At 34.3% G+C, this 23,592-nt stretch overlaps 4 protein-coding genes across 6 annotated transcripts; 1 reads left to right on the top strand and 3 right to left on the bottom strand.

Annotated features, from left to right (window-relative positions):
• Positions 1-684: 684 nt before the first annotated feature.
• LOC108224786 (uncharacterized) lies at positions 685-2,098 on the bottom strand. The gene has a single exon (XM_017399507.2). It carries the CDS (start codon positions 1,740-1,742, stop codon positions 909-911), a length of 834 nt encoding a protein of 277 aa, XP_017254996.1. The 5' UTR covers positions 1,743-2,098; the 3' UTR covers positions 685-908.
• Positions 2,099-4,517: 2,419 nt separating this feature from the next.
• Positions 4,518-12,081, bottom strand: LOC108227919 (AMSH-like ubiquitin thioesterase 1). 2 transcript variants are annotated; one of them, XM_017403312.2, is made up of 14 exons: positions 11,746-12,081; positions 9,416-9,480; positions 9,195-9,270; positions 8,925-9,104; positions 8,541-8,632; positions 7,651-7,756; positions 7,504-7,571; positions 6,983-7,376; positions 6,718-6,807; positions 6,575-6,637; positions 6,426-6,500; positions 5,583-5,645; positions 5,058-5,110; positions 4,518-4,977 (listed from the first exon to the last, which is right to left on the bottom strand). In XM_017403312.2, exons 1-14 carry the CDS (start codon positions 11,857-11,859, stop codon positions 4,803-4,805), a joined length of 1,614 nt encoding a protein of 537 aa, XP_017258801.1. In that variant the 5' UTR covers positions 11,860-12,081; the 3' UTR covers positions 4,518-4,802. The 2 variants fall into 2 exon arrangements, with proteins under 2 accessions (XP_017258801.1, XP_063935657.1); XM_064079587.1 differs by having other exon boundaries at positions 7,525-7,571; positions 11,746-12,075.
• Positions 12,082-15,623: 3,542 nt separating this feature from the next.
• Positions 15,624-21,348, top strand: LOC108192854 (uncharacterized). Of its 2 annotated transcripts, XM_017359358.2 has the most exons (10): positions 15,684-15,975; positions 16,069-16,432; positions 16,602-16,836; positions 17,037-17,206; positions 17,923-18,065; positions 18,204-18,381; positions 18,511-19,087; positions 19,467-19,579; positions 20,645-20,885; positions 20,989-21,348. In XM_017359358.2, the coding sequence occupies exons 2-10, from the start codon at positions 16,218-16,220 to the stop codon at positions 21,214-21,216; spliced, it is 2,100 nt and encodes a 699-aa protein (XP_017214847.1). In that variant the 5' UTR covers positions 15,684-15,975; positions 16,069-16,217; the 3' UTR covers positions 21,217-21,348. The 2 variants fall into 2 exon arrangements, with proteins under 2 accessions (XP_063935831.1, XP_017214847.1); XM_064079761.1 differs by having other exon boundaries at positions 15,624-16,432.
• A 1,396-nt stretch (positions 21,349-22,744) lies between these two features.
• On the bottom strand, positions 22,745-23,428 carry LOC108225628 (VQ motif-containing protein 20). Its single transcript, XM_017400557.1, has one exon. It carries the CDS (start codon positions 23,426-23,428, stop codon positions 22,745-22,747), a length of 684 nt encoding a protein of 227 aa, XP_017256046.1.
• Positions 23,429-23,592: the final 164 nt, after the last annotated feature.

Consider the following 23,592-nt stretch of genomic DNA (forward strand, 5'->3'; position numbering starts at 1 on the left):
ACTTTCTCAAATAATACAAGGGTCTGAGTCTCTCACAGCAAACGATTGATGCAGCATACTACTAGCTGGTTTTTTTCTGCTCAAAACCATTAACCCTGAATTTACAATGAAAAATTACCTTAGCTCTGTTGTTCAAATTAAAGTGCTCATGTTCTGAGAACCAAATAGAAGTGCAGGCCCAAGATCTTTACTAAAAAACCAAAACCAGCCCAACATTCATCAATTGTAGTAGTTATATAAACATCTCTGCAGCTTGGGACACAGGTGGATGACCACCAACAGAAAGGAAAGAGCAGGTGGTCCACTTTAGACTAACTAAATAATATCTAATCTAATACAAACAAAAATCATGAATTAAAGGGCCTCTCAATTATTTGGTCCAGACCCACTTCTTAGCACAACTGAATTGTCAGTATCTTCAGAAACAAACCACTCTAATCTACAGTTCTTTAACTAAATTTATATTAATTCCTTTTATAAAAAAAATTAAAAACACCATGTCATGAACCGATGAGGTCCTAGACTAGTGACACCGACTGAGATCCGGTGTATGATAGGTACGAGTTCCGATTTCCCCTTCCCATTTGTAATTTGTATGCTCATTCTGAAAAACACCACATCATGGGAGGGAAGAAAATAGGGAAGAAACAGTACCTTTATGTGTCATTCAAGCCTGTGAGTACATGTGATGCACACAATTAAAGCAGTGCCTCATAATTCTTCATTTTTTTCCTCCAATACCAACTTGCTTTAAATTTACACCAATCACAACTACAAATCATTCTATTCACACATATAAAGAAAAATAAAAAATTAGATCCATAACTCATGATAAGTTAACACAACTCCAGAAAAAAAAAATTGGAAAAATTACAAAAAATAAATAAATAAAAAGTTTGAAGCCACAATCATTTCTTGATCTTCTTATCTTTCTTTTCCTTGAACAAAGAAGTGATTCCAAAGAGATTTCCAGTTCCTTTGCCAATATAAGGTGGAGGAACATTGAGCACTGGATTAGTGAAAACTCCATTATTACCATAAGACCCTCCATGATTCCTCTTAAGAGGAGGCTTCTGAGACAGCTGATACATGTAAAAGCTAGAAGATGATGCTGTTGAACACTTCAGTTGCTTCTGCATGTTGTGCTTCTTATTCTCCTTTGACATTTGTCGAGGGCTTGGTGCAGATCCAGTAGAATTGCTTCTCAGCATAAGTGGTAATGACCAAAATGAGCTCTTTTTGTAGGAGTCCTCATCAACATGCACACTACTACTTCTGTTGATCTTCCAAAAAGACTTGCTATTAGCCTGGTTCTGATTCTTGTGCTCTGATGATTCGACGACATTTGCAGTAGTACTCATGGTTGCGACGACATTGGCATCTTTCAGCAAAGATGGATCATCATTAGTTGAAGAATGTTGAGAGAGTGTAGGAGGTACTGAGGCATGTTTTGAAGTGGTGACAAATTTTTCTTCCAGTTGAAGAGGTCGAATTAGGCCATCGGAGAAAAGTTCATCTGCTGATGAGGAAGATGGTTCAAATGTGAAGCTATCACTGAATGAAAAATCAAAAAGCTGGCCTTCATGATCATTATCAAGAATATCTGAGACATCCATTGATGAAGAATCTTCCTGATCTTCTTCCATTTTGACTTCTACTTGTTCATCATCTTCTTCAATGTTAAGATCATGAGAGAAAGATATCCGAGGACTCGTGATCAAGGGCAACATCTCTGAGCACATAGTATGGTTAGTATATGGCTGCAAGCCTGCAATGAAAGTTGTATGTTTCTACATATAAAAAGTAAAACAAAATAAATCTTTAAGAGTTTCTCCAGACTAGTAGTAGTAAAGAGGAAGAATTATGTTTTTGAATTATGGATATATCATATATGTAGAGGTATTGAAGTTCACAGGGTAAGTGAAGATAAAAAGAGTTGAGTTTGGGAGAAGATGAGAAACTTGAGAAGATTTGAAGGGAAGAAGAGTATATGCTTGCTGAAAAAGCTCCACAAGGAGTTGGTAACTTTCCTTTATATAAAGGCAACTATAAATTAATTTTCAAGACTCCTCACTCTTGACATGTGGGAGTAGATCATATCAACGATAGGTCACATTTTCGATTTTTTTTATAACGGAACCTTGTGGATTATTTGGATAACAAAGATACTTTATTTCAAATTTTAATTATATATTAAGTCAAGAAGAGAGTAGATATTTTTGAAATTTTATAAAATTTATGTGGTAAATATGAGTTGCTTTCCTTTGATGAAACAAGTAGAACTAGTTAGATGGAGTATTTATTGTACTGTAGGAAACAAGGATCTGTTATCTTTCATTTCAATGATTGACCTTTTGGCCATATCTTCTTTCTCAAATGACTAAAGTTTGAAGCATAGGACACCAATTTTGAATATCTCTTAAGCAAGCACTCATTTGTAGAAAAATGGTTTAAACAGATAATGCATACTAGAAGTGTTTAAACATGAAGTTAAAGATGTCATTTTCTATTTATCAAAAACAAAAAAGTTGTCATTTTCTATTGGGCTAATTACTTGATAAAAAGGTGATAGCCTTATCCTTGGCTAATTGCTATCAAATATATGATTCAAGATTGGTTTTAGTGGAAGCCAGAAGCTATGGCCCTTTTTTACACATTATTCAGAGAAAATGTGTGGTAATATCAGGAGAAGATAAAGAGATTATCAAGAGAGAGGGAGAGAGTCTTATACAACATACAGTTTTATGATCAATCTATGAATATTGAGCGATCAAGGTTATAATAGTTTTTAACACATTCAAACGCTTGGACGAGTAAAATAATTATTTGTTCGTTCAACAGTTTTTTCTAATTAGATTACTGAAATGAATATTTTACCTGTCAAATGGTTTAAAAATGTAGGACAAGTTAAAAGAATATTATATTTATGACTGGCATAAGAAATTATTAACCGAATAACCGTGCAGAAAACTGTATGTTATATAAGAGGTCTCGCATACGGGTTTGGGCACCATGACCCGAGACAGAGAGCTTTACGTTCTTTAGATTAGACTTGATCAGTTTCACAGTTTTAAGGTGGGTTGAACTTGAACATGGAATAGCTATTAAAATATTGAGTTAAAATGACTAACATTCTTTCTAAGAGAGACTTTTCTGGATCTTAGAATCTACTTGTGAATAGAGCCAAACATTAATATAATATGCACATATCTTAATGCATTCCAATAAGAATTAATGGATTAAGTAGAGACTCTACCGACTAAAGGAATTAAGAAGAAAAGCTGGTGAACCCAAGTGATATGCACCAAGTCTACATATATTTTAACCCCAACTCTTGTCTAAGACTGTTATTTGAGCCATGCTGCTGTGCTTATTTTAGTTATACGAGCGGCTCGACTCGCTAAAATATACTCGAACTCGTTTATTTATTGTAGAATCGACTCGGCTCGGTTCGATTTAAAATCGTTTTCCTGTCAACAGAAACTGGTACACTTGCATTAGGGTTGTTATTGCTAAAAACCATAGTGTTATGGGTCCATGTAGCATCTACCCTTAGATTCCATACATATACTTAAAGACAATGCATGTATAAAAGCTAGGCCTTCTTTATGTTTATAAGATATTTCTAGTCATGCCAATTAAAATTTGACACCACACATGAAAAGTACCATTTCAACACAACCAGAAAAAATATGTGATTGTGAGCAAAAGGTGAATGGGATGCAACTAGTTTCTCTCGATTCTTTTTTTAGTTATTTGTCCCTTGTTCAGAGATTTCTACTTTTTCCAGTATTTACAAAATAAGAGATATTTATCACAAAATTTAAAGTCTTTAATTATAGGCTGATATTCAATTAGCTTTAAAAAATATCCATAACTTTTACATTCTTATATATATACGAGTTGTTTGGATGAGATTAAAATAAGTGTTTCTTCTTTAAAGTAAAAAAGTGAAGTAGAAGTTAGATAAGACTTATAAAAGTGATTAAACTATTTGGAAAAAAAAGTAAAATTCATGAAACAAAAACTAAGAATCCTAACTTTTTATAAGTGTTTCTCGACTTTCTACACAAACGGTACGAATAATTGCTTCTAACTTAAAACTCCAGAATCAGGACTTCAAAGCCCCACTCAAACACCCACAATAAATTTTATTAAGGGGAAGTTGGGATAACAAAGAAAAGTCACGCAAGGAATAACAATAAGATAAGCTTAAGCTTTTAACATGGGATAACGAAGGATAAGCCCCTAATCCCTATGCTATACAATGTCGTTCATAAAAAAAAATTCCTTTCACAACAAATGTATAAATTCATTTACACAGGAAACAAGCCTTTCTACACTTTATTCAACAGCTTTACAATGGCCGAGAACCTCAGGATGTTTTATCCTCCAGTTCCATCTAAATACATCTGTTTAGTCCGCAGATGTACCTAGAGCTTGCAGATAATAATCACATAAGACAGTTTGAACAAAAGCCAATATGGATAGAACTTAGAAGTCTGTAAGTAACAATCTTTTAAGAAACACAAAACCGCAATCGTTGTATATGATGGTCATTTATGACAAGTTCAGAGATCAGCAACATTCAAGATATCCACACGTATTTAGGCTATGGCAAAGATCATGTTCCAATTTTTTCCATCCAAAACTGAATTTGCTAGTGAAACAGTTTCACTTGCACCGATGAGCCAACTAGTACAACAAATGGACAATTGCCTAATCATTTGCACTATACAAGTATTTGCAAGACATTTGACCTATTTCTGTATATCTCCAGCAAAGTGATTGTCACTTTGTTGTCAACGTAGATCAATGACATCAAACTTTACATTGGGACTTAAATAAACATCTGTACATTGTTTGTATATTGGACTACCATCGGATGGTGGATCGTGAGAATGAAAGCCACGGCGTGGACAATTTCGTATAACCCCCATGCCCCCTGGATTGGTTAATCGGAATATACCATGGTTCCTGTGCATGTGAATGAGAAGTTATTATGAATGTAAAAGAATTTACCATCTTCCTATCAATAATAAAAGAGTAATAAATACCTAGAGCTATCTTTTGGCGCCATAACAATAGCTACAGACTCCGGCAACATGATCTGCATAATGTTCAAGCACTTAAATGTGGGGACAAAAGCCTATATAAGTACAGAACTGAAAAGTACAAACAAAACCAAAGATACTCCAAGCCATGATTATTAAGCAATGTTACTAAAGCCTCTGGCTCTGCAACCTGATGAATCTCCATGGGTCAGCACCATCCCTCTCCAAATCCCACCCAGAAATTAGATAAACATATATTCCTAACTGGTTTCTTGCATATAATAATATGATGCACTTAAGAGTCTGACCAATTAGAGTCTTCTCAACTAAAATCACTCCCTTCAAATGACAATTACATTATAAAACTTTCGCAGTTTTTAATTTTCAAAACTGAGGAATCTGAAACATTAATCTCTCAGCAAGATTCATACTTGTATGGCCTAAAAAAAGACCATACAGACCATGCATTCATCTTAAATTAAACATGATATTAAGTGACTGAGGGGGGGGGGAGATGAAATGACAAACCTGATAGGAGTAATGGGTATGAACATCTATTGATGACATGAAACAAGACTGTGTGGGGTGCGTCTGCCAAGAGAAACACATAAGGATCAGTTATTTGATGATATGGCTTACATGTTGGTGTTAAAAAAATTCAAACAGGATAAAAATTGCATTATATCCTACTATGAAAAGACGACCAGATACTGTCCCAGAGATAGTATCATCTCTGATGATAGTATACAGAGAAATTTAAGTGTATTAAAAAAACAAATGCTAGCCACCAAGTGAGTGAGAGGGTTCAAGTGCAAGAAATTGTGTTTTCAAATGTACACTATTCCAACATATGACAGATCAGTACACATGGAAAACAATTTGGATGGTCTTAGGATTTGACTGCAGATAATGTTCAGAAAATGAAACCACTTCTTGAATGTCAAGTGTGGTTATTATGCCATCATATTTCAAAAAAAACTTGTAAAATATCAACTGTGATTATTATGCCATCATATTGGTCTATTAACAATTAAACATGACCCTAGACGAAGAACAAATACTATATGCAACTAGGCATTGAACTCGTCAATGGACACAAAATTAGATGAGCAGATTACAGAAAATGTAAATAATAATAATAAACGTATATATATTATCTGCTGCTGGAACACATAACATTCAGGCAGGCTTTTAAACCTTATTCTAATTGTGACAATATAAGCATAACAGACTGAACCAAATTGTCAAGGCTATTTATTAAGCATGCTGCACAAGACAAGATCACAGCAGCACCCTACACATCTGGACTTGTGGTCACCAAGAGTGTATCTGTTAATTGTACAAGTTATTATCCAGCCTCAATATACTTACATGAATCCATCCTAGGGGAAAAAGAGACCGTGTGTCCTGCACTTCAAATATTTCTTCCTCATTTGTGGCCTGACACTGATCAGAAATAAATAATTCAGTATAGCATTAGCATCACGTAATCTAGATAAAATATAGCTATGCTTACTCACCGAGTCTGAAGTTGATTCTTGCTTTGGGATGATAAGAGCGGTTATATAAAATTTGCGGTTTTTCTTCAAGACAACAAAAATACTTATTAGGATCGGACAATGAATAATAAGAAATAGACATTTAAGCTCATAATGGCACCCACAAGTGATCCTGCCAAAATTCCACAGGTTTCCAAGTTCTTGTTGGTATTTGACTTTGCCAGCTTCATGAAACTCTCCATCATCGTTGTTGACTGTAAAAGAGGAATGACTAAAATTAAAAGATTGCCTCTGCTGTTTAGCCTGGTTTAGTTTACATGTAATTAAAATATAAAAAAGGATTAATATAGAAAACACCATCCCAGACAGATGCGACATTCATCAAGGGAAAAATAAAAGATGATCTTCCATTGATAATAAAAATCTTACAATATGTAACTCCATGGGAGATTCTGAACAAGCTAAACCATCAGAAGAGGGATCCTCTCTCCCATATTCTGCCTCAGTGACTGGTGGTAATGTTGTAGGGATTAAATCCTGTACATCTGCAAGAACAGGGGGAGGAGAAGGCTGTCTGATCAAATTTACCTGCGCAGGAGGTTCTACTGTGTCGAAAGAAATCAATGAACCAAGTTCTTCAGCCTGAGGCATCTTTATATCATTGTTCAGTGGCTTCAGAGAGCCAAGTTCTTCAGTATGAGGCATCTTATTATCGTTGTTGGATGGCAACGTTGTTTCTAAATCTGATAAAATACTAGAATCTTTTTTAAGCAAATTTCCATTTTCCAATAGATGTTGCTTGCTGTTATCCCTTGAAAGATCGCTGCATGGAAGATATTTATGAATTTAAGAGTGCAGCAAGAGATGGATAGTACAATATCACTTTTATTGTACAAAAAATGCCAGCTTCAATTTGCTCAATTTATACATTGCTCAATATAGATACTAACCTTCTGGGTAGGGAGTCTAACCTTGGGATTTCCACCGGTGTCAAGTCTATATTGCTTGGATAACTTATCTACATTCAGAAGATAGAATGAGAATCATCCTAGTTTATAGTACAGAAAAAACTAATAAATAGCTGGAAACCATCATACCCCTTTAAAACTTGTAGGGGGTTGCCACTGCCCACGAAGTCCATTTGGACCTAATATAGAATGTCTAGAAAGTGTTTCCTCCTTTGGAAGAGGGATACTTAATGATCTAGAAAACAAGGAATGCAGCTTTTTATATCCAAAACACCCCATTACGAAACGAAAACATGCTGAGATATATATATATATATATATATATATATATATATATATATATATATATATATATATATATATATATATATATATATATATATGAAAGGAAATATGTGAGCATTATATTCAAACATTGCATAGTTGAATTCTTTGAGACAACTTGCATTATAAACAATTAAAGCAAGATTTGGATAAAATTGTCTATCCCAAAGTTTTTCAAAAAAAGAAAGTCCATAAATGGAAAAAGGCAGCTGAGTTATTGATTACCTGCATTTCCTGGCAACATAGAGATGCATGTCAAGACTCAAGTACAACTTACTGCATGTCTCAAATATGTTTGAATACATCTATCCCAAGTAAAGAGTGACACTTAAAGACTGTCTAATTATTTCAGTTAATATAGATATTATAAGAAGTGCAAATGTTAACTGAAGTAGCTAACTTTCAAGTGATTTATTATATAGACCCAAGTTACACACATGTAGATTAAGTGTGTCTGGCCCAATATGAGACAACCAAATTTCATATATATATCAGAGCTTATATGATATACGAGTATTCCACAAGTAACAGGACAATTAAAGATGCGCATGTCCTCTAACGATCTATATTATCTATGAATATGTTTACATAGACACACAGTCACACAAGCACACAACGCACATTCAGAATCTTATTCATATGTAGATATGTGTAAATCAGTCAAGGTAATAAACAAAAACAAATGAAGTACTCACAATCTTCGAAATTGGGGTTCGCCTGAACTGGCATGTGAGAACTGCTGGATCTGATTTTGATATGCATATTCTGGTGCAGCAGGTTGTTGTGCCTAAAATTAGCACGCATAAGAGCAAAAGAAGTACAACCATTATCTTATTTGCTTTAAAACTGAACAACGATGATTTAGTGATCTAAAATCAGAATGCAGCATCTTGTAACAAGATAAGACCTCTGAAAATTTTAACAGATTATGTTAACAGACTCAAACCACACAGGCTCAATTAGGATAAGCACGCAAAATATCAGAGGGGCCAAGGGGGTCAGTCATTATGTAATTACCACTGCAACATATGCATATAGAGTATAATGAATATGTTGAAATAATAATGCACCAATTATACCTTAATATTGACATACATATTCGAATTTTGTTTCTTAACGGACGGCCATTCCTGTGAAGAACCGAAAGAATTGTTCTGAGGTGCTCTTATATGATGGGTATGTTTCCTGCTTAACTCATCAATCTTACGTTCGACTGTGGGCTTCAAGCTCTCTAGCTCAATTACGGCTTCCAATGATTTCTGAAGTTGTTGGAAATTCACAAAATCCAATTAAAATAAGTCAAGTTGAAACAAGTTGGAAATTTATGCATAGCTGTAGAGATGATATACCTTCTTGAGATAGTTTTTCTCTGCTTGTGAAGATGCTCTATAATCACGATGCCGTGGTATTGTTTCTGTCACCAAACTGATCGAAAAGGGTTTACTCTGGGTTAATGGTTCGAACAAAACAATAAATGATGCTTACAGAGAATAAAAGGCCTTTTTGAATTCATAAAATAAATAGATTGCATATGAAAGAACTTCTTCTTGCCCAAGAACTTCTTCCCCACCTAGAAAACCTCAGGAGCATAATATAGAGATCTATATAATTCTTCTCAGCTCGAAATATATTGGCCTGCAACATAATGTACCATTAAAACATGGAGAATCAAACTGGAAAACAGTAGAACATTGCACAAATCAGTTTGCTTAGAATAAAAAGGTCCCCGCAATAGTTGGCAATGGTCAAAAAATCCAAGCCCAAGCTTCAGATTTGGAGCTAAGGACACACGCACAGGTATAATATTTCTAGCGTATTTAACTTTAAAAACAATAGCATCACTATTAGAGACATGAAAAAAGGGCAAGATAGAGTGAGAAGAAAAATTTGGAAATTAAATTGCGGGCAGTCAGAGAATGGGGAGAGAGCAGGATCAACAGCAAGGGCGATCAAGAACATGTACTAAAAGAAGAGAAGCTTATATGGTTACATCTTATTTTCTATTACGCTAAGAAGCACTAACTATAGGTTCAGTAAAAAGATGCAAAAACGACTTTGATTTATCAAGCTTAAAGCTAGTGATGGGAAGACTTGATGTTCTGGAAGATTTTCCTGCATGAAGAAAATTTCATTAACTGTGTAACATTGTGCTTGGGCCTTTATATACAACTTATGCTGGATAAGACTTGCAAGCTAAAAGTATGAACCTCATTATCCGGAAAGTAGTATGATGTACACAGTGTTTATTTTAAGTTTGCCAAACAACCCACAATATATATAACTTCCTTAAAGGGGAGATTGTTCTCTAAAACAGGAAATTTCCTTTAATTGAACAAACCCTCATTTCTGTCAATAAAAACCAAAAAGAACTAGCCCCAAAGATCAGCACAAACAACAATCTTTTCAGCCTTTTATTTCAACATTATTTATCCAGAACTTAGTAGCACAATTCCAACCTCCTGATCCAAGCTTCCAAAAAAAAAAGAGGAAAGAATGAAAAAACAGTTGTTTTCATATTTCCCTCTTCTTTATTCTTCAAGGACCTAAACCACTAAACGACAGTGCTTTTTCATCTATATACTTTTTTCCTTAGAATATCATGTTTTGTAGGTATAATATTGTAGAAAAATAAGCTCCCAAAAGCATTTTGTCGTGTATCACGCCATAAAGGTATTAGCCATAATTGTTAGGATACTGGATGTCTTTACTCCCCACCCAATGCATGACATTTGCTCCACTAAGGACTTCCTTCAATTAGCAACAATACAGGGATCTTTACCATTACGTAAACATCTCTACGAACTAAATAGCACATGATGTTATAGCGGTAACAACTAAAATGTTGTCGTCAGTTAGAGAATCCTCTTTAATGGAGAGAATGTTCTTCATTGGGCAAGGAGAAATGACGGCTAGCATGTGAATGTTGATGACTAGTACATTTTTAGCATTTTACACAAAACAGAAATGTTTAGAGCTTATATTTCTATATATTTATATATATTCTACCTCCAAAACAATAATATCTTTCAGAAAACAAAAAAAAACTAGACAAATGAGTACGCACCATTGTTTAACAATTCTGGTATTCAAAGATAAAAATGAATAGGATGCCTTGGTCTCTTAAAGATAAGCATTCGAATTTTCCATCCATGTTTCACTAAAAAGCTTGGATCACAAAATTTAAAATTTATTGTTTGTGCTGACCAGTCTACCCAATCTGTTTCTTAAACAACAGTACATGATCCCACTACTATTATCAACTCATATACAAATACATAATATCGAAATTATCGAGTAAATGAACTTTAACACAAAGAATATACCGCCATTCTTGAAAGTAAACAAAACCATCAACTTACCCCTTACCGCAATACAAACTCAATTAGCTTACAAAACTTACAAATATCATTTCCACAAAAATTTCACACAAGCTTTACACGTCTACTTTCTCGACTTAACTCAATCAACTTTACACCAACACAATTCAACAATCATCACATTCACATCCCTAACCTTAACCGATAACATAATACAAGCCATTAACTTACACCTAACCTCAACAAAAATTAAATTAGATAACAGATATTTCAGCACAAATTTTACCTACATCGTTTCCGGAACTAACTCAACTAGCTCATTAAACATACACACATCATTTCCGCACAACACTTACGAAATCAGTTTCTCGAACATCAAACACAATTTCTCAAACCAACATCAAACACAATTCACTGATCATCAACCGTAACCAACACCTTCACCGTAAGGTCAACTAAATCATCCAGAAGTCAACACATAGAACATCAAATATAATATATCATCACATTCACAATACATACAAAAATACGTATAAATAACCTATACATACACAATACACAGAAAAATGAGAATAAATCGCACCTGCTTGAGGACATTATCGGCAATTCTGAAGTAATACCGCAGCGAGATGCGATTATCGACGTCGAGGACTTTCGTGCTGGCGGCGACGTTGATTCGCACAGACGAAGGCTTCATCTCGTTGAATTCGCGTTCGATTGATCAGTATATCATCAGATCTGAAGCGAATTGAAATGAGATTTGAGAGATAGCTAGATACAGGAATTTTGTGTGTATAGGTTTTGAGGAGGTTCAGCTATGGTTGACCTAGGGAATGATGAGGAAGCAAGAAAGGGGTTTGAGGGTAGAATTGGAAGTATGGGAAAAGTTAAGGCGTTGTTCGGTTGCTCGAGCATCGGTGACATTGGGCATGTTGTTTTTAAGAAGCAGAAGTTAGTTCTGACTTCCGCTTTTTTTTACTCGTTTGTGTAAATAAATAAGAGTGCTTTTAATAAGCTGAAAATGCTAACTTCTATATCACAGCTTGTGTTTCTTTTCCAAACATTTTATTCAATTATTTATTTCTCACTTCTAATCCACTTTTTTACTTTAAACAAGAAATCACTTTTTAAAACCTTGCACAAACGGCCCCATTAACTCTCACCTAAGTTGCAAAATCTACGAGGGCCGTTCGGACATGAATTTCATTTCAAATTTAAGACTTCAAATCCAGAATTTGAAATCCAAATCCATTATTTGGGAATATTAGAATTTCAGTTCCTGTATTTAAAATCAAAATCCACTGTTTAGGATATATTTGTATTTCAAAAGCTGAATTTGGAGTTTAAACAAATTTTACCTTAAAACGTATTTATAACTCCAAAATTTACGGGGGTGTATTCGATTGGGATTTTAATGCATTGTTTTTAGTGTATGGATTTTAATGGATTGTATGTGATTCTGATTTTGTGCGGATTCTTGATAACATGTCGCAGAGTTGATGGGATTTAAGCACAATACTTCAAAATCCCGCTGATTTTGGCGGGATTTCAAAAAACTTAAAATACATTGAAGAATGCCACAAAATCCATCATTTTATGAAATCCAGAAAAATCCATCAGCATTTGAATACCATCAGATTTTAATGGATTCTAAACAATCTCAATTGAATACCATCGGATTTTAAAGCATAATTTAAAATCCCGATTGAATACCACCAGATTTGGTGGCATTATTTAAAATCTCACTTGAATACCTCAACATTTTAATGGATTTCAAACAATCCCAATCGAATACCCTCGGATTTCATGAATGAAAAAAAAATGCTTTAAAATCCCAATCCAATACACCTCTCTTAATCACAAATGTGTTCTTCAATAGTTATCTAAATAATATTAAAGCAGGCGATACATGAGATAAATATTTAATCTCATTCAAAATTACAAATAAAGTCTAGATTGATAAACAAACTAGTAGGAAGATACAGAAGACCTACAATTGAAGCAAAATTCGATTTATGTTCAGCGGCCCGCATCCCTTATTCAAAAATGCACACATGGGCAAGTAGTTACTCCCTCCGTCCCATTTTATGTGAGCTTATATGACTTTAATGCAAATTAAGAAAAAGGTAGTAAAAAAGAGTAAATTTAGTTGAAAATGGGTAAAGTTATGGGACCTATCAATATTTAATAATAGATTTGAGATAGTGGAGAAAAGTAGTGGGTGTAATAGTGTTTATTTAATAAAAAGAGAGTATAAAATAGAGAAGTAGTGGGTGTAATAGTGAAAAAGTGTTCAAAAATAGTAAGTATTATAGGCTCATTCTTTCCGGGACATCCGAAGAAGGAATACGGGTCATATAAAATGGGACATAGGGAGTATAACTTATAACTATTGTTACTATTCACTTGGAGTTGTAAAGTCTTATGCAAATTTTATGAGCCTCATTTGACCTTACCTCAGCCAGATTTTTTTCTATGGTATTTCCTAATCTGCAGAGGGGGAGACTACTATATAAATTATATGATCTATTACCAAAAAGTTTAAACTTATATAATATGTACTCCATCATTCAGTTGTTGGTTAATATGGCTTTTGCCAGCATATGCATGACATTTAAACCGTGTACATGGTATTAAATTGCAAATCAATATGACTACCATCTCGTTGTTCAGATAGAAATTGCAACAAGCATGTAAGAGGATTGTAAGATTAAAATAATGATATAAGTTGGCCATTTCTGGCAGCATCCAGTGTTTTGGCTAGTTCTCTTTTAAGCATGGTGAAAACTACACTCTATACTTGTACATTTAATTATGTTGTGTTGAATGTATACAAATGGATGATGGAGTTATTGAGTAAACAAAGTAGGACCAAAATGCCGCTTCAGGTGACCGGACATGCCACGGTGGATTTATTTAAGCCAAGTCACGACGTTTAGTCAACTTTCTGTCAGATTTTTAACGGAGTGTAACGACCAGTGACCCGAATGAAAGCTTTTAAGAGTATAATGATGTGACTAAAAGCTTTTTGAGTTGGATGACCCAATTGCAAGTTTCCGGTCAGTTGAGTGACCAAAACGCCATTTAACCCCAAAATTTTTCAAACACAATATCGTCTCTTATAACGATAAATTACAAATTGTACATAAACAATTTATGTCTTATTTATCAGCTCCACTCACTGTAATTGGAGATATTAAATTTCTCATATTTTAATCATCCAAACTCATTTGATTCACATGACGAGCCATGAAAACAAAAACTTTTTTTGAAACAAGCCATAAGAGAATTCTCAATTTCACATGAATCAATACACTGTTATATAAATATCAAATGATCAATTTTACTAACAAAGACAACCTCCAACACAAAACATGCGAATTGATTAGCACAAAAATAATATATAAATCCGAGCGAAAAATTAACATATAGAGATACGAACAAATTTCATGTAAGCATATAAACATGAATAAATATGATCTAAATTTAAAACGCATACCCAAATAAAATAATGGGTCAACATGAACTATATGTTAACAACCAAGCATGAATCCCGGTATGAAAAGATCAAGATTAAATTACATGTCATTGGATATTTACAATTAGTCATCTTATTCGACCTATCCGTTGATGCATCTTGAGATTGAACATATAACATTTACAACTGACAAAATGATAAATATTCTAATTGAACACGTTACAAAGTGTTATGTTATCATCAGAATTTATTGATTCCTAACAAAAACTAATACTCCTGCTCGGCTTATGGACCCAATCAACAATTCGTAACTAACTTTGATACCAATGCTGGAATTAGTGACCTGAAAATTAATATAAGATAATAGATTTTTGCGAGTTCCGGATGTGTGTTGAACAAGCTCCCCATCTCATTGTCAAGTATGCGTTTTGCTATGGAAAAACCCACTATATATAGACATTTTTCACTCATCCTCCACCCAAAAATAAAACTGCCCATTAAATATATTAATTAATTGTCATTATGTAAATAATATGTAACTTACATATTTAATATTTACATAATCTATATTTTCAAATGCTTTTTAAATGCATTTTATTCTTATATTATATTTGATAAATTGAGTCAAATATAACAATATTATACTTGTAAATTTATGAATCTGTATAATTTTATTGAAATAATAATATTCGTGAAACATGTTCTGTAAGCTAACACCTTTTATAAGATATTTTATTTATAAAATATAAACGAACCCAAGAACCCCAATAAAATGAGAAATTCATAAAACTTGACTACGAGAAAATGATTATAAAATCGGTCGACATACATACACCGATACACGTCCGTGGCATGCTATGCACTTGACGTGTCATCCTCCATATACATTCACATTTGTACAGAAATGTCATTTCATGAGATCCCTCCTCAACAGACCAGACAGCATCTATATATGTTTTTTTTAATAATTTAATAATACATATTTCCAATGATGAAGATCCAAGATAATTTACAAAACTGAACCAGTTGCAACACACGTATGTATGTATGTACATACATATATATCCTCCCTATCCAATACCTACTTCATTTAATATTTTAATCATGAAGAAAAATTCTTATTAACTGTCTTTTTCAAGGAGCTGTGAATAATGTGATTCATAGACTTCATGATCAAGATTTGTTTTGTGTGTGTAGATATAGCTTAAAGATTGTATCTTTGGGTTTGTGCCAGCGAAATTTACAATTTTTGGCTGGTGGGTCATTGGTAATATTGCAAATTTGTGAGCTTTTTGCAGGTTGGTGATCAGGGTTTCAAGAAAGGTGATCTTTGAGGTAATAAGGATGTGTTTTGGTGAATTTTGGGATTATTGTGTGTGATCTTTTGCGGGTTTGTTGAAAATATTGTGATTTGTTTGGTATTGATAGGTTGATTGTTGATTTGATTGGTTTTGGCTGAAGGGTCTATTTCATTTTGTTGGGGAGATGTTGGATTAGTTTGTATGAATTTGATTTGTGGTGCTTGGTAATGAATTGGAAATGCCTGGGTTGTAGTTGGATATTTTTGTTTTGATTTTATGTTTGCGACGGAGAAAGGGGAAATGGCTATTGCCAGCAAAACTAGAAGTATGATTGAAGGTTTTGTTAAAGATGGATCATTCAAGTGGTTGGCTAGAAGCAGAAACACATTTGATGAGGACCTTGAGGAAATGGGAAAGTCTTCGTCGGATACAAGTAATTGGATTGCAGAGTTATCTCCAATAGGGAATGCTATGGTTCGAAGATGCTCAAAGTGAGTCCTTTTCTTGTTACCTGTTTCGACTTCTTTAAGAACCTGATATGCTTGATGAATGTCTCTTGTCATACTCATAATTTAAGTTTATCTGAAGAAGAATTACACATGTTTCTCCTTTTTCTTTTATTGGTCTTTTTCGCGGAATAAAAGAAAAATATTGATGCAGAATTCTAGGCATTCCTGCAATCAAACTTAGAGAAATCTTTGATGATGAAGCTCCTGATAATATAAAAGAAGCATCACAATATGCCCGCAACTTTTTGGAGTACTGTTGCTTCAGGGCTCTGGCCATGTCTACGAAACTTGACGGTTATTTAGATGATAAATTGTTTCGTCGCCTGACATTTAACATGATGATTGCTTGGGAGTTTCCAGCTGCTTCTAGCAAATCGATCTCAGCTGTATGCAAAACATTCTGAATTTGCACTTATGCATGCTTAATCCATTGATTTTTCTTGTTTTTTATCAGAGGATTCCTTTTTCGGTGGGCACGCGCGCACACACATGTTGTATGCGACTCATTGCAAAGACAACGTCAATTAGTTGTCAACCTCTGCCTTCTCATTGTTAGACCTGCCTGACTCTTTATTTTTCATTACAGATAGACGAAGATGCTACCGTGGGGGTGGACGCATTCTCCCGAATTGCTCCTGCAGTCCCCATAATTTCCAATGTAATTATCAGTGAGAATCTGTTTGAGGTTCTAACCATGTCAACTGGTGGTCGGCTACAGTTTTCTACCTATGATAAATACCTTATTGGATTGGAAAGGTACAAAAACTGCTCCTGTCCTGTGACTTTTATTTGATTATTTTGTTATTTTTTATGAAATAACTGAATGCAATTTTAGCTGAATGGCTTTCTCTATAAAGGTAGTCATAGCATCGTCATTGTCCAAGCTTTTTCTTAGCAAGTAATTGCGTAAGTTTTTTCTATCTTTGGTAAAAAATTATCTACAACTCTTCCCCATTTCGGATTTACTAGCTTAGTTAAAGCAAGGCTCTTGATTACTCATTTGTTAAATGTATACGGGACTTTGTCACCAGTAAAAGTCATTCATATCAGAAAGTTCAATACCATATTTACTGGTACAGACATCTTTGTATATAGTTTTTCTTCTTCCTTCAAGTGTTTGGTATAAATATATAGTTTATAGCTAATAATGAGAAATACTGATAACCTTTCAAGTGGTTGATTAAACCATTGACAATGAAAATTATTGAGAAAATAGTAGCTGGCCTTAAACAACATGATGTAGAACACTCCATGTCATAAGTGATGATCTCTAAATTCTGGAACTTGGTTCTTTATTTTAGTGAAGGCTTTGTAGTACCTCGTCTGTTGTTTTATAGGTTCAGTAGTTCACATTTTGTTATATTGCTTATGTTATCAGCTGTATTCAGCAGAAACAAATATAATCATTTCATAGTGTTAACATATGGCTTGGCATATATCATTTTCACACACACAAATATATTCATTTTCAGAGCATTAAGAAGATTAAAGTCTCAAACAGAGTCCTCCCTCCTTTCTTCATTACGATCAGCAAGAGAGGAAAAGATTCTGGAAATAGACGGTACTGTGACTAGCCAGCCTGTTCTTCAACACTTGGGAATATCTGCATGGCCTGGTTAGTCACTTTGTTGAATTTTGATTTCTGACTTTGAAATGTAATTCTACCTAATAAAAAAGGATTTAAGTACTGATATACTCGAAATGGTTAATGTTATTCATAAATTGTTGCATATCTGTGATTGCGTGATTGCAGGTCGGTTGATTCTGACAGATCATGCTCTCTACTTTGAAGCTCACCGTGTCGTATCGTTTGACAAAGCGAGCATATATGACCTGGCTGAAAACTTAAATCAGGTTGTTAAACCTGAGTTGACAGGACCATGGGGAACTAGGCTTTTTGACAAGGGTGTTTCGTTTAAATCAAATTCTTTGTGAGCACAAATTATTATATTTCTCCAGTTAGTTTCTTTAGTTTTTCAAATTTGTTACATTTTAGCTTTGGCTATTTTCTTAAAATTACTGTCCTGAATTGACACTGATTATATTATGATTTCTTGTAGATCAGAGCCGGTTGTTATGGAGTTTCCTGAGCTTAAAGGACACACTCGTCGTGACTATTGGTTAGCGATTATACGTGAAATCTTATTGGTACACAGATTCATGCATAAGTTTCACATAACCGGGGTTGAACGCGAAGAAGCACTCATGAAATCCGTGCTAGGTATATTGCGGGTGCATGCCCTTAGAGAAATTATTTCTGCGGTACCTCTTTGTTGTGAGACTCTTCTTATGTTTAATGTTTGTAATCAACTACCGGGTGGGGATCTAATACTGGAAAAACTTGCAAGCATGACAACTCGAAAGGGAGAGAGGGCTAATGAAGCTAAAGCTGGAACAGATATGTACTCAATATCAGCATTGTCTATGGCTTCCAATCTAGGGTTTCCTGTTGGATCAAGTATGGATAGTCCTGGCAAGAAAGATCTTGTCGTGGGTGAAATTGCTGTTGGAGGGTTGAGTCCATTGAGGAAGGCAGTTGAGGAATCTAGAAGTAGCTACAAAAAAGTAGTGCTTGCCCAGGCATCAGTTGATGGAGTCAAGGTTGATGGCATCGATACCAACATGGCTGTGATGCAGGTGATTGCTAATATGATTTATGTTTAACTTTTGTTTGTTTCAGGTGATTGATGTTTTTCCCCGTGGCAATTCAATATTAAAATAGATGTTGTATTAGGAATCTGCATAATGCTAATCATCCATATACAGGCATAGATATGATGTTTAACGAGTTGCAACCAATCATGTGCTGAACTCATTTTTGATTTAGTTATCTACATGTTAAAATAAAAATGAATGTACGGGACAGCTATTTTCAGCTTCTACTTTTGTAGCTCAGATATGGCAGTGTGCAGCATGCCTGCTATGCTGCTGCTGTTCTAACTTTGTCAATCCACATTCCAGTCTACTTCATTTTCTTCTTCTTCTTTTTACCATTTTCTTTTTCAATTTATTGCAGGAGTTACTGTCTCCTGTGACTCAACTTGGTACTTGGCTATTGTCTCTCGCACACTGGGAACATCCTCTGAAGTCTTCAGCATTCTGTTTGGTTTCCTCATATATCATTTGGAGGTGAGTTACTTACTTGAGTTTCTAATCTAATGTATTATGATACTCAACCACCACCACTTGCCACATGAAGTTCAATCAGTTTATCTGTATTAAATGCAATGCTGACTGAATTTAACTATTAATCTAATAAAATCTAATTAGAAGCCTCCATTAAATATCTATTAATATATTATGAATTTTGCATATATAATAATAAATTCATTATATTAGCTAGATTCATATATTACTTGATTATTAAATTATAATAAATTTATCAAGACTGTATCGATTTATGGACATCTATTATTTAGGTGTGATTTATTTTGAACTAAAAAGTGCTATAGAAAATTATAACTGTTCAAAAATTTTGGAATAATAATAGATGATCACATAATGTGAAGAATTTAAAAAGTTTTAGCTCGAGAAATTTACTTGATGTTTAGCTTTGAAGTTTGTTAATCTAGTTTCTTGTGCATTTATATAGCACAATAACAAACACAACAGTTAATAGTTTCAGTCTTATCATATATATTTTGGAGCTTGATTTATATAATGTGTTAAGTGGAAGTCTCAGTATGAGTGCTATTCAAAGTTCACGAACTCTCTAAGTCTATCAAAATGGGAGTCAAAAGACTTGAAACATGCTACAGAAAAAAGCTGTCAAACTAGATGTATATAATCAAAAATTGTAAAGATAATTCATAACGAACAAATTAAGTAAATTGTTTGTAGCACGGTTCAAACCGAAGAGCTATGCTACTAAAGACATTTGTTAAAGTTGAAATGTTACTGCAGGCAGCAGAATTACACCTAATAGTTACTATGTAACATGTACAAGTACACTGGTATTTATTAGAAGTTGAGACGGTTTTATTACCCACTTGTCCTCGGTATCAACCTATGTTGTTTCCTTTACGTAATAATAGTGTTTAGTGTTTACCGTGCAGAAAAATAGTAAAGAGCCTAGTGTTTTCTCTCTGCAATAAATACTTGTCTCTCTGATGATTAACCACACACACACACCCACAAAGAGAGAGAGAGAGAGAGAGACATTTACAAATAATATTCAATACTTTTTCCTTTCAGGGAATGGTTGGGTTATGTCGTCGCATTACTTCTCATCTTCTTTGCAGTCTTCATGCTGATTACAAGGTGCTTCAGCGAAGGAAAAGTTGCTGAACTCAAAGTCATAGCCCCACCTCCAATGAACACCATGGAGCAGCTTTTGGCTGTACAAAATGCAGTTTCACAAACAGAAGAGCTGATTCAGGATGGAAATGTTGTTCTTCTCAAGCTTCGTGCCTTGTTACTCTCCGCTTTCCCACAGGTATTTTGCTCAAACTTTTAAGCAAAACTATTGTATTGCTCGTATTTAAGATTTTAGCCATCACAGACACATATTTGATATAAAATCTCGGTTCATTGTCCAGGCAAGTGAAAAGTTGGGTATTAGTTTCCTAGCAACATCAATGATTCTGTTTTTCCTACCCTTTAAATACACCATGCTACTGGTTTACGTGGGTCTGTTTACAATGTATTCGCCTCCTCGGAAAGCAAACACAGAAAAATGGATGCGGCGGCTGAGAGAATGGTGGTTCAGCATACCAGCAGCACCCGTTTTTCTTGAAAGAGATAAAGAAGATAAAAAGAAAAAGTAATTATATAATAGAAATATGTAATTGTATAAAGAGAACCTGTAGCTATGTATTGTGATGTTGCTGGTATACCTTCTGCATTCCAATAAAATGGTAATATAAAGATATGAATGAGAAAGTTCAGTTTTTGTGAAACAGTTTATGTACAGTCTAGAGTCTGGACCACTCATGCAGTTTACATAGATGTGCCTCAGTTTGCTCAATTCTTTAATTTAATTAATCACTGATCTAAATAATTAATGTATTCATCTTAGTGAAAAAAGTTCATTAGAAAATAATTTAAATTCAAATATGTTCACGACTGCCTTGCACTGAACAAAGGAACACATATCTGAATCTGAACAAGATTCTGAATGTGTTGGATTCCAATGTAAATAGCCTTCACCAAGATACACATATCTGAATCTGAACAAGATTATAAATGTGTTGGATTCCAACGTGAATAGCCCTCACCAAGGTACGTTGCTCATGGTATATTAGGTCAAGGTATAACGGTATGAATTAGGCCAAAGGTACGTTGCTCAACGGTATGAAATAGGCCAAACGGTATGAAATAGGCCAAGGTATGACGCTCGAGGTATGATTAGGCGAGAGATTTCCTCGCCCTCATAAAGGTATAATGCTCAATGTTGAAGGTAGGAACTAGGGGAGGGATTTGTTTGTGGAAACAAGACATTTGTTGAAGATCTTTTGAAATACCAGTAAATCTTTTTCTGTCATCAAATTTTGATGGTTGAAAAACGAGATAAACATTACAAACTAAAGTCACAGAAGGGAGGGGATTAAGAATTGTGAAAATGTGAATTCTATACTGTAAGAGTTTTTTAAATAAAATGAACTAAAGTAAAACTACACATCAATTGACATAATTATATGTGATGAGAGTTTCACAGATAAGATGAATTAAATACATATGATAAGAGTTCCGGAAATAGGATGAGTTGAACTAAGCGACATATGAACTGATATAATCCAATACGATAGTCTAATAGATAAGAGCGACACATCAACTGACGTGATTGAGTATGATAAGAGATTCCACTGACGCGATTCATATGATAAGAGATTCCAATACTTAAAAAAGGCATTGAGCCTGCTTAATGGAAATCGGAATCACACAAACTCATGTGTTAGTATTTGGATTAGCAATTAGTAACCACATTGAACTCGTGAGAATAAATTTTTACTTCTCTGTTTAGTAATATTTTTCAAGAGTCCATCACAAAATGCAGAGCCTCCATTGAACAATTGGTAATGTAATCATCCACAACACAAATGAAACAGATATAATTTCTGCTATATATTGAAAGTAAAATCACCATCAAGAATTCCCATAACTAACAAAAACTGAGAACTCCAGCAGATAAAATCGAGGAGCTGAATTCGAATACAACAATTATTTCTGCAGAACATCGAAAAATCTTATACCCTAACAAAACTGAAACCTGAGCTCTCCACCAAACAATTTAGTTAAATCTCGATAAAATTTATTCGTGTGAAAATAAAATAAAAAAGAATTTTAAGAACCCGATCATTGGAAATGATCAGGAAACTCTTTCAGCCCTTCCAATGTTAAATAAGATGAGACAGATCCCATACTGGGCATGAAGTACAGTGGATCATGATGATTATAGTTATAATAAGGTTGATTTGAGCATAATAAATCATAAGAATTTGGTTGAAATAATGGAATATTATTAAAACAAGGATTCGGGTGATCGAAAATTGGAGGCACAAAAAATGAATTCACATGCCCATCTCCCATTGAATTGCTCCCATTCTCATCTGTAATCACGGATGTCGATTCATTGTCATCGTTGATCATGATCCCCTTGTTAGGGTTCTTGTTGATGTTGTGATGATTTCGGTGATCCTCCTCATTTTGCTCAATTTTGGAGGATTTTGTAGCTGATTGATCTTTTTCGGATTTTGACAGACCTGTTAGCTTTTGAACCAATGCCATGAAGTCCCGCGGATGCGTTTGAATGATTTTTGGCGAATGTGTGTAGATTATAACCGGATGTCGTTGCTGCGGCTTTGTAGTCGCAGCAACGACACCGTTTGCCATGGGAGAGGATGAGGACGAGGACATGGAAGGCGATTTTTTGATGAAATGGGAATCCTTGTTGATTTTTAAAGAAGATGAAGAGCACATGTTTGCATGAGAATCTTTCTTTGCATGCTTGTTGCCAAATATGTTAGGTGTAGGACTCATGATATTAAAAAACCGAACTAGAAAAACCTTAATACATAAAAATTAGGGTTAGAGAGTTTTATATTTATGGTGGACAATGCTTGTGCTTTGGAGGAGATGGATCAACAATGGTGGGATGCAATGGCTTTTATAAACATGGAGGTATGGAGATAAACTTGATATTT

The sequence above is a fragment of the Daucus carota genome, chromosome 6 (genome assembly GCF_001625215.2).
Source record: "Daucus carota subsp. sativus chromosome 6, DH1 v3.0, whole genome shotgun sequence".
Lineage (NCBI taxonomy): Eukaryota > Viridiplantae > Streptophyta > Magnoliopsida > Apiales > Apiaceae > Daucus > Daucus carota.